The sequence below is a fragment of the Chiloscyllium plagiosum genome, chromosome 4, assembly GCF_004010195.1.
Source record: "Chiloscyllium plagiosum isolate BGI_BamShark_2017 chromosome 4, ASM401019v2, whole genome shotgun sequence".
Classification (NCBI taxonomy): Eukaryota; Metazoa; Chordata; class Chondrichthyes; order Orectolobiformes; family Hemiscylliidae; genus Chiloscyllium; species Chiloscyllium plagiosum.
Genome location: NC_057713.1, coordinates 137,330,536 through 137,348,879, shown reverse-complemented (window position 1 = coordinate 137,348,879; position 18,344 = coordinate 137,330,536). Strand labels below are relative to the sequence as shown.

The window sequence follows — 18,344 nt, the reverse complement described above, 5'->3', positions numbered from 1 at the left end:
CCCCTCTCTGGCCTATCACCCTCACCTTAACCTCCTTCCACTTATCGCATTCCCAACGCCCCTCCCCCAAGTCCGTCCTCCCTAACTTTTATCTTAGCCTGCTTGGCACACCCTCCTCATTCCTGAAGAAGGGCTTATGCCCAAAATGTCGATTCTCCTGCTCCTTTGATGCTACCTGACCTGCTGCGCTTTTCCAGCAACACATTTTTCAGCATGCTATTAGCTTTGGTTAATCTGTCCAGGCTCCTAGTGATTTTGTATAACTCCATCAAATCTCCCCTCAGTTTGCTTGTTGCTATGGAAAACAGTCCTATCTTCTCTGATCAAATTCATTGTTGCAATTTTTTATCTGGGACCCCCTTCTCATGAATCCTATCCTTCCTTAAGTGTGGCACTCAATACTGGATGGAATACTCGAACTGAGGCTGAACCAACATGCTGTACAAGCCCAACATAACCTCCTTGGTCCTGTACTTTATGAGCCCTGTTATAAAGCCTACGATATGCTATGCTTTATTAAATAGTTATGCCATTTTTAATGACTTATGCAAACATAAACCCAAGTCCCTTTGTTCCTGCATCCCCTTTAGAGTTGTATCTTTTATTTCATATCATCTATGCTCTTCCTGTCAAAATGAATCATTTCAGTTGACAGTATGAAATGTATTTCTCTGCATTCAGCTTCTTCTGCCACTTGTCTGTCTCTTCCATCTTATGTACCTTTCAAATTCGACACTGTTCTCCTCAGTTTAAAATACTTTCAATTTTCAATGGACACCATCAACAAATTTTGACCACTAAGTGATTAAATGAATGCAGTGATAATGAGAAACTCCAAAATCTATGCACTTACACCTGCATCATGTTCCAGCTCAGCCATTAGTTCACAGCTATTCTTTTTTGAGTTAGTGAGATCAGCAGAGGCACATTTCCAGACCTACAGCCAAGCAAAAGGCAAAAAAAAATCAATTTCTGTCAGTAACTGAACTTTATTATTCATCATTGGAAATTAAAAATGTTTCTAAATAATTATATTATGTAACTGAGTTCAAGAAAAAGAACTTTCAGTACCAGGAAGTGATTAACTTTCTCTTCAACAAAGTAAATAATTTAAGCCTCAAGCAGTTGTGATCCGTATCACAAAAGGACATCCCCCTGACTACTATTAATTACTTAATAGGCCTGAAAGTAGAAAATACCTATAAAAAAAAACAAAAGAGGTCCTTTTTCCTGATGGGGAAATATTGCATAAACACAATAAATAAATAGGAGCCAAGCAGTTTTCAATTAATCACGTGGACGTGCCGAGAAATGTACATCAGACTCAGAGCACGAGTTTGCGCTGACCAGTACAGAAATGCTTTTGTTGGGTTTGACTCGGTAAACTAGGAAACAAGTGAAGACAATGCCACTGAGCTCAAACAACAGAGGAGAAATGTCAGAGGAAAGAAAATGCACCACACATCTTAAATGATTTGATCCTCCTGTCTACTCCAATACTTTATGTAATGCCTCCTAGTTTGGTATTAGCAAACTCCGACTATTCCTAGAGTGTATATGTACACACATGATACTGGAACACTTTTAGGAAAATGAGATTTGAAGATTACGTGTTGTCTGCCAGTAAAATTCTCAAATGTTATCAATGTATTCGGTTCAGCAAACACAAGCTTCCCATGTGCCTACCTGAAGGGCCATGGGACATTTGTAAAACAATGACAGCACACAAACACGAGTATATGCTGCTGTTATTATATCGTTGAGGTTGCAGCAGACTTTGTATTTGTAGGAAGAGAATTTGTACACAGGTCGATAGCAGGATCAACCAATTTATACAGGTCAGGCAGGGGTCTGCACTGGTCAGCAGGAGAAAACCCATCAGCCCAGAGATGCAGATGTCGAGTGTAGGAGGAATAAGTCTTGCGCATTGTTTAAAGTGACAGTTTATGTTTACAAGGAAGGTGGCCTCTTTAAAAAAAGCCTACTTCCTTCTCAGGGCTTTGGTCACAATACTGACCTCCCTTGTCCTTAACAGGTCTCACTCAAGTCCACCAAGGGGCTAGTGCATCTCTGAGACATTTATTTATTAGCTTCCAAACTTATACTAGTGCCCAAGTTGCCAGCTGCAGAGCTGCCACCTTTTTGAGGTAGAAACCTTGACTGGGCAGAAATTCCTAAACAAGACTAGAAAGAGAACCTGAGACCAAACACATCAACAAAGTCCCAAATATTCTGGCAGATTCTTGCTGAATATGTAAGAGTCTGCCTGTTGTAGAAGAAAAATAAGTGTTATTCATGTTAATTATTGGCACAGATATGGGTGTGTGTGTCATCATCAAAAAGTGGAGACTATTTAATCAATGCACATTGAACCATGACAGACTCAGGTAAAAACAAACCAATGAGCACCATCTAGAACATAGAACACAACATTACAGTGCAGATGTTGCACCGACCCTGCAGAACCAATCTGAAGCTGGTCTATCCTACACTCTTCCATTTTCATCCATATTCCCACCCAATGACCATTTAAATGCCCTTAAAGTTGGCGAGTCTACTACTGTCGCAGGCAGAGCATTCCATGCACCCAACTACTCTGAGTGGTAAATTAAAACTAGTAAACTTTACTTTGAAATGTCTTCCTGTTATTTTCTGCACTTTATCAATGTATAGAGACTGCAAAAGTAAATATTATTTGTGTAAGTACTCAATTGCTGCTACTACTTTATGTGGCATTAACAGCCTGTGGACAGTGGGGCACCTGTATCAACTGTATCACAAGTAATAATGACAATGAAATATACACAAATGCATCAAATGTAAAATGATTTATAACTGACGTTGCTTGTGTTGTGTGCGCAATGGAAAATTTTCGGAGATCTGACTACTGCAAATTTGGTGGAGCAGGGAGAACAGGAGAGTGAACCAGACTTACACATCTGGTCGCATTTTCAATTAAGGAACAGAGCTTTCATTCTTAGCAAGCACAAGGGATTCAATCCAGGAACGTAGGTTTATAATTCATGGTTTCCAGAGAATTCTCATCATCATCACCATCTTTCAAAATACACCCAATTTTATAGATGAGAAACGTTTTAGTAAAAAATAAATGTCATTCAAATGGAAATTTCCAACAAGTTAAATTGTGCTCATCCATCCCTGGTGACTGAATCAATATCAACCTAAAGTTATGGGATTACAATAGAAAAATGTGAATACCAGAAATATACATAATTGTTGAAAAGAAATACATGAACCTTTGTGGTTTAATCTTTTGGACAGAAATTTTGTGGTTTATTTAGTTCCTAAGGCAGAAAATGGGTCAAAAATAGACTACTGTGATTACTAACACTGGAACAGATATTAATCATCAAAGAGCAAACCGATCTTTAATTAAAACTAAAAGAACTGCAGATCCTGTATAAATCAGAAAAAAAACCCAGAAACTGGAGAAGTTCAGCAGGTCTGTAAGCATCTGTGAAGAGAAATCAGAGTTAACGTTTCAGGTCTAGGAGCTGTTAACTATGTTTCTTTGTTTTCCTATTTTTGAAATGGGGTAAAAGTGTTGTTATTGCCGATATAGAAAAAGCATACAGAAAAGGGGTACAGCAAGAGAACTATTAACTCTGCAGGTATTTAGGGAAGAGTATCTCTACTTTTCAGTGTATAATTGTAGTTAATTAAATACTAACTTTGGTGTGTAATTATTATAGCAAATAAGTTCTTTTTAAAAATTATGTTTTCAGCAAAAAGCTGAGATAACCAAAATGCTTGGGCTATACAAAATGATACAAATGTCCGAGGACGGAGTGTACCGGCAGAATTGATACAAAATGTTAAACCAGATCTTGATTTACTGTCGACAAAATAATGCGTGTCAGTTCAACTCTTGTGTATACAAGACCCAGGTCTCCGGGCAGCAGGGATAGGTAGCGATATTTGTCTAGGGCAAGCAACGGGGTGGTTGCTGCCAGGTATTGCTGCGGGACGGGGCGCATTCGACCAGGTAACTCTTGTGCACAGACCAAGGTATGAAAATGGACCTTTAAGTATTGCCTTGGTGGTCGGGCACGTACGAGAAGTATGGGGAATTGGCAACACACAAATTAAGGTATTTAATTGGCTAAATTAATCTGATGAGTGGGGTGTCTACCTGATTCGACCACCCAGCCTTAGACCGGTTGTTAAAAGGGGAAATCCACCACGCGAAGGTCAGGACCCTGAAGTGGGTGTGGAAGGTGACACCGGACCTCAGACTGGTTAATTAAATTACAGAAACAACTAATACTCGGCCGTTTCTTTAAGTGTCGAAGGGGACATGAGAGGGACGTCCGAGGACCACATCCCAACGGACAGTCCTTTAGGAAAAATGTTAAGAGATTGGAAGTACAATCCTCGGACGCGAGGAAATGATAAAAAAAAATGATAAAATGTCAATTGAAAACAGCCTTACAGTCAGGAGGAATCAGATTATGCTTCGTGTCAGAAAGGCTAGTAGCTGAAGGGCTACTGAGGGTACACTTCGTAACTAATTTATAGCATGTGCGTGCGTGTGCGTGTGAGAGAGAGAGAATAGAGCTGTACATCTAGTAGAAAGTTTAACCCTTTGTGATTCAGTGTGAATGCACATTTGTTTGTTGGTGATTGAAATGTTCCCTGGAGCTTGAGATCCCGGACTGTTTTGAATCGGATTTCTATTATGGAAATTTTAACATGATTTCTTTTAAGGTTAAGGATTTTGCAAGATTAAATAAAATGTTAACTCCTGCTCTTTTTACAGGTCATGACTACCTTACTATTAGTTTCTAACTAATCTCTTTTATCCTTACATAAAAGCGATTTGCGGAGGACAGTTGAAGTCTCAGTTCAACATTAGATTGTAATAAATCAAAAAAAAAGAAAATCCTATGGTTAAAATCCGTGACCTTGGATTCGGCCATTATTCATGCATTAGAAATTTTTTTAACGACCTATAGCATTGTAATTGAGCAATGACTGGTCAAGACTACTTAAGAAGATTAATTTTGGATCAAGGGACTAAAACCGGGTAATTATAGTGGATTTCAAAGTTGGGAACTGTATGCATTTTACATTTTAAATATTAAATACTGAATAAATGAATTTATAATATATATATACACACACACACACGTAAGATTTCTAAATGTATATTTAGGAACAGGCTTTAAAGTTAGACAATCATAAATTGATAAATTATATTTGAGATTACAGGGAGCAAGAAATATTGCAATATTTCTTTAAAAACCAAGGTCTAAACAAATCATTGGGTAATAAAGGACAAAACTAAAAGGAGAAGGAAACCGGAATGGTGGCGGGCAGCATGTTGAAAATAAAGGGAGGAGAAGGGATCGGGGAGGAGATGTGAAGGGGTCTGGTAGACAGGAACAAGGATCAAAGTGGAAATCCCCACAGGCGGGATGTTATCACTGTGGAAAGACAGGTCACTTTAAGAGAGAGTGTCCAGATCCGAAAAAGGAAGTAAAGGCAGTGCCGTTTATGAGCCTTGATGAAAAATAGGGGTGTCAGGAGTTCCTGCCCCCGGGGACCCACCAGGAACCCTTGATAAATTTAAAGGTGGGACCTTACAAAGAGTACGTAGTTTTCCTAGTCGATACGGGGGCAACAAGGTCATCCTTAAAGTTTAAGCCAAAGGGAGTGGGAACGAAAAAGTTAATTGGATTATGGCGACGGTTTCTGCAAATGGTGCTATGGAATCTGTTGAGGTTCTTAAAAATGAATGTGCTCGAGCACAAACAATTACAGAAACAGAGAGAGAAGTCGCATGTGACTGGTAAACAAACAGAACTGCGCGATTACAGTTTTTAAAATGTTTTAGTCACTTGTTGCGTTTCCACTCTGAATTATATTTTATATATATATATATATATATATATATATAATTAATAATTAATATTTATAATAAATCAATTGTGTTAGCCTGAATCAATATTAATTGGCAGGGTTCCTTCACACATTCTCAGTGACCTGTCATATTGATTCATGGTTAATTTAAAACATGAACTGCATTAATTCATTGTTAATTAAAGAATGGAAAGATACATTACTGATCAGAGTGTGTGCAGGTAGTGGCAGCAACAGCATTATTGGTAGAGGAGAGTCAGAAACTTACTTTTGGGGGATCCTTAATAGTCAGCACCTCACATCAGGTACGGACCATACTAAATCAGAAAGCAGGGCGATGGCTCACAGATTCTCGGATCTTGAAATATGAGACAATCTTAATAGAGCAGGATGACCTTGTGTTAGTCACAGACAGTTGCATGAATCCAGCTGCATTTCTGTGGCGGAGAGAGAGGTGGTGCCCCTTGGCAATCCAGAACATGACTGCCTTGATATTACTGAATATCAGACTAAAGTACGAATGAACTTAAGAGACGTACCGTTGCATGCGGGAGCTCGGTTGTTTATCGACGGGTCCTCCCGGATGATGGAGGGTAAAAGGCATAATGGATATGCTGTAGTAGACGGGATAGAGGGAAGCATTATCGAGACTGAAAGACTGCCTAATGGCTGGTCAGCCCAAACTTGTGAACTCTATGCCCTAGAAAGAGCTCTCAGAACCTTAGAAAACAAAATAGGAACAATATGTACAGACTCCTAATATGCGTTTGGAATGCACATACCGTCGAAAAAAAAAAATTGGCAAGAAAGAGGACTGATAAATAGCAGAGGAAAAGAACTAACACATGGGGAATTGATAAAACAAGTGCTGGAATCCCTATTACTCCCGAGAGAAATAGCGATAGTTCACATAAACGTGCATCAGAAGGGGAATGAACCGGAAGTAAGAGGAAATAGACTGGTCAATGAGGTAGCTAAAGAAGCGGCCCTGAATCCACAAGGAGCAGTGATATACTCCTTAATATCTACAAGGAGCAGTGATATACTCCCTAATATCTACAATTTCAGATCTTCAGGGTGCCCCGTTGTTTACTGCAAAGGGGGAAAAGGGACTAAAAGATTTAGGAGCTGCAAAGACAGCAGATGGAGCAGCCTTATAGTAGTTAGAAGTACCTGTTGGTCCTAATAGACCACTTAACCAGGTGGGTGGAAGCTTTCCCAATGTCATTAGCCACCTCAAAAGGAGTGGTGAAAACATGCCTTGAACATATCATCCCACGATATGGAATAGTGGAAAGTATAGATTCAGACCAAGGTAGCCATTTTACTTCCAAGATACTACAAGAAGTAATGGCAAGAATTCCACACCCCTTTGGCACTCACCCTCCTCTGGGCGGGTGGAACGAATGCATCAAATCTTGAAGAAGCAATTATCTAAGCTAGTCCTAGAGACTCGATTACCACGGACAAAATGTTTACCTATCGCACTGCTACGCATTAGGACTGTTCCGAGACATGATATAGGCCTCTCTCCTTATAAGATGATGTTTGGATTACCTTTTTTGGGTGGAAGAGGGGAATTACCAACTGTAGAGTTCAATGATAAGTTTTTAAAGAACTATATTGTGGCGCTTGGCTCTTCTTTGTCTGTCCTTAGGAAGAAGGGTCTGTTGACCCAGATACCTCCACTTGAGTTCGACAACTGGGTGATTGGGTCCTGATCAAGACTTGGAAAGATACCAAACTCCACCCGAGCTGGGAGGGACCATTCCTAACCCTCCTGACTACTGAGACAGCTATCCGGACTGCTGAGAAAGGGTGGAGTCATCACACTCGCATTAAAGGTCCTGTGAACGCCCCATTGGCAGAGTGGCACGCTCATCCTACAGACAACCCTCTGAAAGTTAAGCTGAGAAAAAGGGAATGAACTAAGATAAAAGACTCTTTTAATGTTTGATGATATATATTGTATTGATTGTAAGGTTTGCATGGACTCACCTCTCCCTGGCACCTAAAAGATTAAGATGGGGTGATAGGCAGGATTCAGAGATGGGTGGGTTCTGGTATAGTATTATGATGTTAGTAGTACTAACTGTTCAAGGAAGCGGGAAAAATCACTTCACTACACTATGCCAAAATGACGCCAAACAAGAGGGACTTGCCAACTGTTGGGTCTGTGCAGAGATCCCACACCATGGCGAATCTGGGATCCCCACCTCGGTAATACCGCTTACCAAAAGAGAAGTGTACGATGTACAACAATTTGACTCGGGCTTAAATAATACAAAGTGGGAATATGAAAGGAGCAAATATAACTTTGCGGGATGGTTCCCAAGGCCAGCCCTGAAAACCCAGGGTGTTAATAGCCTTAGAATTTCCCCACCAAAAGGAGCAGTGAATATCACCTGTTTCTGTAATCGGAATGACACCACACCCTTCCAATTAGGAAAATCATCTTGTGTCCACACCAACCAAGCCACTGCCACAAACACTCCCCAAGTATTGAATGGGACATATTGGGTATGTGGTCCGAAAGCCTATCCATTTATTCCCAGGGAAAAATACATTCAAGTGACCGAATGTGTGGAAATAAATGCATGTAATGTAATTGATGAAGCATTGCCTGAAAACAAGAAAGGCTAGCGTGGTTGCTGTTACCTTGCTTATATAGTCCCTCACCTCCAAACAGAAAAACATGAGCCTAACCTAAGAAAGGAGGGGGGGGATAAGACGTAAGACCCGAGAGGTCCCTGAAGGAGACTGTCTGCTGTGGACACTACTCCCAAACTACAGCACTACAAGGGCAGGGGTGGAAATACAGAAACTGGCGGCTGCCCTTGAAACTTTAATTAATGATACCACCGGCGCAATGGGGGAAACTCAATCCCAGATATCAGCCATAACCACCAAAATTATAGCAACAAGACTGACAGCTTTGCAGAATCGAATGGCTTTAGACTATCTCTTGGCCAAAAAAGGGGGAACTTGTGCGCTGATTGGTAAGGAATGCTGCACCTTCATCCCAGACACCTCTTCCATAGTGGAAGATAAGGCAGAAATAGTAAAGAAAAAGATAAACAATATAAGAGAAATTGCGGATGAACTCCGAAAAGATGAAAGATGAAAGATGGGGATGGGGTGACTGGAGACTGTCCCGTTGGGGAAAATGGTTAGCTAATTTAGGCATACACGTATTACTAATAATTGTAGGTTTACTGATAGGAGTTAATCTGTTAAAATGGATAATGACTAAGCTGGTAATGTCTTTGGGGAGGACAACAATACAAGTGCAAGAAAGAGTGAGTAGCAGATTACTCCTGGAGTTTGAGAAAGACAGACTTAGAAGGACAGAAATGGCAAGATTGTGAACCTCTGCACTGTAGAGTTAAAAGAGGGCAGAAAATAAAATTGCAAAAATAACAAGTGGTAAAAGAAAAGAAATGAGGGAGTTGTTAGAAATGGGGAAAAGTGTTGTTTTTGCAGATATAGAAAAAGCATACAGAAAAGGGGTACAGCAAGAGAACTATTAACTCTGCAGGTATTTAGGGAAGAATATCTCTACTTTTCAGTGTATAATTGTGGTTAATTAAATACTAACTTTGGTGTGTAATTATTATAGCAAATAAGTTATTTTTAAAAAAAGATATTTTCAGCAAAAAGCTGAGATAACCGAAATGCTTGGGCTATACAAAATGATACAAATGTCCGAGGATGGAATGTACCGGCAGAATTGATACAAAATGTTGAACCAGATCTTGATGTACTGTCGACAAAGTAATGTGTGTCAGCACTTACAGAGAGGAAGGTTGCCAACCTGGGCAAGGGGGCAATGGGCGTGGAGCATAGATGGGCAGAGGCAAAATACTGAGAGAGATTGGGTAATGCAGGAATCGGGAGAGGTGACCTCACGCAGCTCGAAAGTATAACTGTGCAGTAGTTTGAATAATCATCACTTCAATTGCTTTCTGCAATTGGGGTTCTTTCTTGCAAGATCGCAGAATAAATTGTCTTGTTTCCAGCTTTGGTGGTCTCGTCTAAATTTTATTGAATTTTGTTTCTAACAATGTTTCAGGTCCAGGAGCTGTTAACTATGTTTCTTTGTTTTCCTATTTTTAGTAATGCTTAACTTTTAAAACTTTGTTTTCCTTATTTTTTGTTTTATACCTAAGATTCTGTACCTAGGTACCTTTGTACCCAAGATGATGCGATTAGTGACAACCTGTAAACTTTTCACTGTCCTCATGACAATCAAGCTAATTCACTATTCACTATCAAAGTTGAACATGATAGAAGATGGGAGACACAGAGTTAGTGATTAAGGGTGAAATCACTTCAATGTCTAACCCAGCTACAGGGTTAGGATTCTGCTCTCAGTCCCAGAGGTCAGACTGGCTACTCACTCACTGCATTGACCAATTAAAAGGATTTCTAGTTCAAAGGATGTTGGAAGATCCTGAGTCACCTACCTAGATGTCTTGCTGAGGGATCTGAGGGACTGATGTGAGGTGATGTTCACCAAACACAGGAAGGGGCCAGCCGCTCAAACATGGAGAGAAAGAATTGGGAACCTCAGGAATACAGAAAAGCATCTCACCATTTAGTGTTAGTCCCCACGCACTCCTTAAAATTCTTCTGTAAATTATCCCTCAGACCCCAGTACACGGATTTCTCTCTGCTCCCAAGGGCACCTCGTCACATCCCCATTTGGACAGCCAACACTGACAATGCAATTTGGAAACACTCATATGCAAAATTATTATATCAGTTTCAATGACGCAGATAAAGAACAAAGAAAATTTACAGCCCAGGAACATGCTCTTCGGTCCTCCAAACCTGAGCCGATCCAAATCCACTGTCTAAACCTGTCGTTCAATTCTTAAGCACCTGTATCCCTCTGCTCTCCACCTACTCATGCATCTGTCCAGACGCACCTTAAATGAATCTACCGTGCCTGCCTCTACCGCCTCTGCTGGCAACGCCTTCCAGATACCCACCACGCTGTGTGCGCCGTGCGTATCCCCCTTAAACTTTTCACGTCTCACCTTGAACATGTGACCTCTTGTTATTGAATCCTTCACCCTGGGAAAAAGCTTGTCTCTATCCACCCTGTCTATACCCTTCATGATTTTGTAAACCTCAATCAGGTCCCCCCTCAATCTCCTTTTTTCTAATGAAAACAATCCTAACCTATTCAACCTCTCTTCATAGCTAGCACCTTCCGTACCAGGCAACATCCTCGTAAACCCTCTCCAAAGCGTCCACATCCTTTTGGTAATGTGGCAACCAGAACTGTCCACAGTATACTAAATGCAGCCGAACCAATGTCTTGGACAATGTTAACATGACTTGCCAGCTCTGTCCAATGAAGGCAAGCATACCATATGCCTTCTTGACCACTCTATCCACCTGTGCAGCCACCTTCAGGGTACAATGGACCTGAACTCGCAGATCTCTCTGCCCATCAACTTTTCCCAAGGCTCTTCCATTTACAGAGAGAGATTGGAGAATGTGAACAGAGACAGTGTATCCTATACAGTGTATGTCATTCTTTTAATTCTACTGAAGACTCTCCTTTCAGAAGGCAGAACCCTTGACTATGTCGGTTACATTTCACAAAGCTCTGCTCTCACCCTTACATCTTCCCTCCCAGAATTGGAGGTCCTTTCCCTCATCATTCACACTATCAGAGTCATATGCACTGGGTCATCCCTTGGCATCTCGGCCACTTCCAGCAAGATGCGATTATCACACATCTCTTTTCCATTCACCAGCAGCATTCCCTATAGATTATTCCTTTCACAAGATTGTGGTCCATTTGCCAATCACCACCAACACACACTCCCCTTTCCATAACACCCACGCATGCAAGTGCAGTAAAAGCAAAAGCTGCCTTTAGATCTTTTGCCATCTAATCATACAAGACCTAAAATAGTCCTTCCAGGTGAAAACAGTGATTTCCATGAATTTAACACTCTCATATGGTATACAAAATGAAAAATAAATATCTGGCAGGATACTAGAAATACTTTGTTCTTCAAGTAATGCCATTGAACCTTACGGTCTAAATTAATGCACCTCTGAATGCTCAGCATCTCCCAGTAATGTACTGAAGTGCCATGATATTGATGTACAATGGTTCCATTATTCTCCTTCCTCTAATCACACTTCAGCTGAAAACTGCACTTAGTCTGGACTTCCCATCTACAATGCCTCAAAAGGTCAACTAGCAGCACTGACCTTGACTGTAGAATCCCAGGAAGAAGTATATAAATGGTCATTATACCAGCAGATCTTGCTCACAGCATCATCGTGACCCATGAGTGTATCTTGTCTTCGTCCATAAGCTACTGAGTAAAAATATCTGCAACAATGAATCCAGAAATACATCAGACCATTGTTTATACTCACACATCTATCAAAAATGTTTATTTGAATCATACAGTCAGCATAGAGGGACATTGTTTAACCTCTTGTGATTGTCAGTTCTTTGAAAGAGCTGTCTAATTTGGTCCCTGACCCAAGTTTATTTTTATCAGGTCTCTGTAAATTAGGTTTCTTCAGTTACGTCGAAAAATGTGGTGCTGGAAAAGCACAGCGGGTCAGGCAGCATCCCAGGAGCAGGAAAGTTGACGTTTCGGACATAAGCCCTTCATCAGGAATTTGGGACGGGGAGGGGGGGGGGGGGGGAAGAAGGGAGTTGCTGGGAAGGTGATAGGTAGATGCAGGTAGGGGATGATGGTGCTAGGTTGGAGGGAAGGGCGGAGTGGATAGGTGGGTAGGAAGATGGACAGGTAGGACAGTCAAAGAGGGCAGTGTCGAGTTGGAGTGTTGGATCTAGATTGAGGTGGGGAGGGGGGGAATGGGAAAACTGATGCCATGTAGTTGGAAGGTCCCCAGGCGGAAGATGAGGCATTCTTCCTCCAGGCGTCGGGTGACTTGGATTTGGCAGTGGAGGCCCAGGGCGGAGTGGGAGAGGGAGTTGAAGTGGTCAGCCAAATGGCGGTGGGGTTGTTTGGTGTGTCCCCCAGAGATGTTCTCTGAAACGTTCCGTGAGTCTTCACTGTCTCTCTTTTTCAGTTACATTCCTAATGGTCTGTTGAAACTTCTCAAAATCTACACCACCCTGTAAGCTGGTACATGTTAGATCTTAACCATCACCTGTGTGAAAACATTTCATTTCTGTCCTTTTGCCAATTCATTTAAATACATCATATATTCTTTTTAATCACTTGCCAGAAAATACAGTCTCTCCCCACGTTAGATCAAAACCCACCACAGTTTTAAATACTAGGAGAAAGTGAGGACTGTAGATGCTGGAGACCAGAGTTGAAAAGTGTGGTGCTGGAAAAGCACAGCAGATCAGGCAGCATCCGAGCAGCAGGAGAATCGACGTTTCGGGCATAAGCCCTTCTTCAGGAAAAACCTCTACTTGCAGGCTTTGACAGTCTAATCTCAGTTATTAAAATCCAAAAACATTGGTCTGAATACGTTCTAAATGAACGCATCATTTGAAAACTGCACCTTTGAATGTTCAGCATCTCCCAGTAATACAGTGAAGTACCAACCGGTACATGATATCAATGTACAGTGTACAATGGATCAATTATTCCGTTTCCTCTAATCATACTTCAGCTAAAGACTGTACTTAGTAATCTGGTGCAAAATACACTCCAATCAGACAACTATCCATTTCTCATGAGTATCTGCCACTTACCATTTAGCTAATTATGCACACAAGTTACCAATAGCCCTTTAATTCCATGCAAATTCCTTTGATTGAATAACCCTGTTAAGATTTATGACATTTCAAACTGTATTTCATAAATCTATCATCTACTGCACTGCCTTCATCAACTCCTCTGTTACTTCACCAAAATATTCAATCAGGTTAGTAAGGCAAAATTTGTTTCCAACAAATCTGTGCTGACCGTCCTATGTTAACTACATTTGAAGTGATGATTTGGAGGTGCTGGTGTTGGACTGGGGTAGACAAGTTAAAAATCATACAATAGCAGGTTATAGTCCAACAGGTTTTTTTGGAAGTACTAGCTTTCAGAGCATTGCTCCTTCATCAGGTGATTATATCCCACAACCACCTGAGGAAGGAGCAGCGCTCCGAAAGCTAGTGCTTCCAAAAAACCTGTTGGACTATAACCTGGTGTTGAGATTTTTAACCCTCAGCAAGTGAGAATTGATATGTCCTAGGTAATGATCTGTCAGTGATTCAGTAACTGCTATTGAGTTTATCCCTCTTCCTTATTTTGAACAGGGTTGTAATACTTGCAATATGATTCTTTGATCTCAATTCCAGCTTCCTTCAGCAACATAGGAGATACCCCCTTCTGCAGCGGCTTCCTTTTATGATAACCATTACATTTTACTCTTACATTCCTAGTCCTTCTTTCGAATATCCCCCCCACATTCTTTCTGCCCAGTCTTCAACTTTATTCCAAACTGACATTTCCCACAACATTGTTTCTCATTTTTATTTTATCCTCTACTTCATAGAACATAGAACAATACAGCACAGAACAGGCCCTTCGGCCCACGATGTTGTGCCGAACATTTGTCCTAGCTTAAGCACCCATCCATGTACCTATCCAATTGCCGCTTAAAGGTCACCAAAGATTCTGACTCTGCCACTCCCACAGGCAGCGCATTCCATGCCCCCACCACTCTCTGGGTAAAGAACCTACTTCCCTTTGTCATCCAGGGAACCTGCTGAGTTTCCCCAGCAATGTTTGCGCTTGTTTCAGATTTGCAGCTTCTGCAGTATTTTGCTTTTATTGGAATACTGAAGGGAACTGACCTCCTTGAAGATGGGTGAACAAACCGACCCAAATCACTTGTACCATTGGCTGTTAAAGGAAGCCAAGGAGAGAACAGCAGATGCTCTGAAAGTCATTTCCCAATCCTCACTAGATACAGGTGCGGATTCAAAATTGGCAAACATCAATGTTTTTTTTTTAAAGACACCCTATAGTGGGGAAACAGACCATTCGGCCCAACAAGTCCATACCAGGCCTCCAAAGAGCAACCCATTCGGACATAAGCCCCTACCCTATTACTGCACATTTACCAATGGCTTATCCATCTACCCTATACATCCCTAGACACTCCGGGCAATTTACTTAGATTACTTACAGTGTGGAAACAGGCCCTTCGGCCCAACAAGTCCACACCGACCCGCAACCGACCCAGACTCATTCCCCTACATTTACGCCTGCTCCTAACATTACGGGCAATTTAGCATGGTCAATTCACCTAACCTGCACATTTTTGGACTGTGGGAGGAATCCGGAGCAACGGAGGAAACCCACGCAGACACAGGGAGAATGTGCAAACACCACACAGTCAGTCGCCTAAGGCGGGAATTGAACCCAGGTCTCTGGTGCTGTGAGGCAGCAGTGCTAACCACTAGTATGACTAATTCACCTAACCTGCACATCTTTGGATCATGGGAGGAAATGGTGCACCCGGAGGAAACCCACACAGACACAGGGAGAATGTGCAAATTCCACACAGACAGTTCCCAAACCTGGAACTGAACCTGGGTCCCTGATTTTGTGAGGCAGTAGTGCTAACCACTGAGCCACTGTGTGGCTCATAACATCAAACAATTATTCAAAAAGGGTCCAAGGGATGGGCCAAATAATTAAATGCCAGACAGTCTGACCTTGGTGGTTAACAAATTGCTAGAATCAATACAGAGAAATAGGAATCTGTTCATTGGAGAGGTACAGATTAACTAAGGGTCAAGATTAGAGTAGTGCTGGAAAAGCACAGCAGATCAGGCAACATCCGAGGAGCAGGAAAATCAACATTTCGGGCTCATTCCTGATGAAGGGCTCCTGCCCGAAACATCAATTTTCCTGCTCCTCGGATGCTGCCTGACGTGCTGTGCTTTTCCAGCACCACTCTAATTTTGGCTCTGATCTCCAGCACCTTCAGTCCTCTTTCACCTACAGATTAATTAAGGACAGTCAGTATAGTTTCATTAGGGAAGGCCATATCTTACTAACTAAATACATTTTTGAGAGATTAAAAGGAGGATTGATGGGGATAGTGCAATGGATCTGGTCTACATAGATCTTAGTACTGCATCTGAGAAAATCCCACATGGTAAGCTGGTTAGAAAAATTAAGTCCATGGAATGCAGGGTAATATGGTAAATTATATGTAAGACTGCTTCAGTGACAGGAACATAGGATAATGGTTGATGCTGCGTCAAAGAACAGAAAACAGTTTCCAGTGATGTTTCACAGGATTCCTTGCTATTTGTGATATATATCAATAATATGGACTTACACATGGGAGGTACGATTTGGAACTTTGCAGACAACACAAATTGGCTGCACCATTGCTTGTGAAGAGGATGGTTGTCCACTGCAGAATGAGATCAATGGTTTAGTTGAGGAGACAGGAAAGTGGCAGATGATCAGTCGGAGAGATGATAAATTAGAGGTGTAGTAATAGCGAAGAAATTTACCTCAGATTACAATGGAATCTAGATCAGACGGGCCAATGGGCTGAGGAGCAGCAGATGGAGTTTAATTTAGATAATTGTGAGGTGCTGTATTTTGGAAAGGCAAATCAGGGCAGGACTTATACACTTAACGGTAAAGTCGTGAACAAAGAGACCTTGGAGCGCAAGTTCACTGAAAGAAGAGTCGTAGACAGATATGATAGTGATGGAGATGTTTGGTATGCACTGAGTAAAGGAGTTGGGAGGTAATGTTGCGGCTGTACAGGACTTTGGTTAGGCCACTTTTGTAATAGTGCGCGCAATTCTGGTCTCCCTGCCACAGGAAGGATGCTGTGAAATTTGAAAGGGTTCAGAAAAAAATTACAAGGATGTTGCCAGGGTTGGAGGGTTTGAGCTATAATAGAAGCTGAATAGACTGGGGCTGTTTTCACTGGAGCATCAGAGGCTGAGGGGTGACCTTATCGAGGTTTATAAAATCATTAGGGGCATGGATAGGATAAATAGACAAAGCCTTTTCCCTGGGATGAGGTGAGTCCAAAACTAGAGGGCATAGATTTAAGGTGAGAAGGGAAAGATTTAAAAGAGACCTAAGGGGCAATTTGTTTTCACACAGAGGGTGGTACGTGTATGGAATGAGCTGCCAGAGGAAGTGGTGGAGGCTGGTACAATTATAACATTTAGAAGGCCTCTGGATGGATAGATGAATAGGAAGGATTTAGGTAGAAATGGGTCAAATGCTGGCAAATGGGACTAGATTTATTCAGGATATCTAGGTAAGGACAAGTTGGACCGAAGAGTCTGTTTCCATGCTGTATACCTCTATGACTCTAAGTGCAAACTGGGGAGGGTAAACTTAAAGGAATACACAATAAATGGGAGGACATAGCGAGAGGCAGAGGAAGTGAAACATTGAAATACATGTCCACAAGATCCTGAAGATCACTGAATGAGTAGATAAAGGCAGTTAAGGGTGACATATGGGATGTCTTCCATCATTATTTGACACCAGGTTATAGTCCAACAGGTTTAATTGGAAGCACACTAGCTTTCGGAGCGACGCTCCTTCATCACACAACCTGGTGTTGTGTGATTTTTAAACTTTGTACACCCCAGTCCAACACCGGCATCCCCGAATCATCATTATTTGAGGTATTGACTATAAATACTGGAGCGACTGAAGATACCAGTTAGGCAACTTTGGGAGTTTTATGTACAGTTTAAGTCACTAAATTACAACAAGGACATAATTGCATGAGGGCGAGTACAGAGCAGATTTACATGAATGCTGTTGCGCCTTCAACATTACAGCTAAGAAGAACAGTGAGATAATTCAGAGTTGTTTTCCTTAGGATAGAGGAGGCTGAGGGGTGACATAATTGAAATGTTTAAAATAATGTGGGATATCAAAATTCTTGGATAGAATGGGCAGGAAAGACCTGTTACCTCACGTGGAGAATTCAATTACCATAGGACACAGAAATAAGGTAATTAGTAGAAGGATTAGAGAGAACATGAGGAAAAGAAAACATTTTCTCCCAGAAGGTGCTGAGTGTCAGAACTTTCTGCCTGGTGACTGAGGCTGAAACCCTCAAATCATTGAAAAGGAATATGAATCTGCTCCTGAAGCTTCAAGGCTATTCAAATGGACATTATTGAAGTTATTCAGTTATCTCAGGCACAATGGTCTGGGTTGCAACGTTTCTATGGCTATATCTAGGTACTCTCCAACTGGGGCCTGTTTCCACACTGTAAGTAATCTAATCTAATCTAATTATTGAGGTTATTCAGTTATCTCAGGCACAATGGTCTGGGTTGCAACGTTTCTATGGCTATATCTAGGTACTCTCCAACTGAAACTAACTCCATTTAGTCCACATTTCTCAAAAACAGGTCCACCAATATTTCCATCAGAGGTTTGGAAACAACTGATTAAAACAGTCCTTTTAGCAACATTTAATACATTCAGAAACAGAAA

The 18,344-nt window shown here is 41.4% G+C and overlaps 1 protein-coding gene across 1 annotated transcript in view; it reads right to left on the bottom strand.

Moving 5' to 3' along the window:
* nsmaf (neutral sphingomyelinase (N-SMase) activation associated factor) overlaps nt 1-18,344 on the bottom strand; it is a 98,340-nt gene that overhangs the window by 15,661 nt on the left and 64,335 nt on the right. The window contains exons 25-26 of the mRNA XM_043689321.1: nt 12,121-12,244; nt 854-937 (exon numbers count right to left, since the gene is read on the bottom strand). Coding sequence (XP_043545256.1) covers nt 854-937; nt 12,121-12,244 — 208 coding nt within the window. The remainder of the gene's footprint in view (nt 1-853; nt 938-12,120; nt 12,245-18,344) is intronic.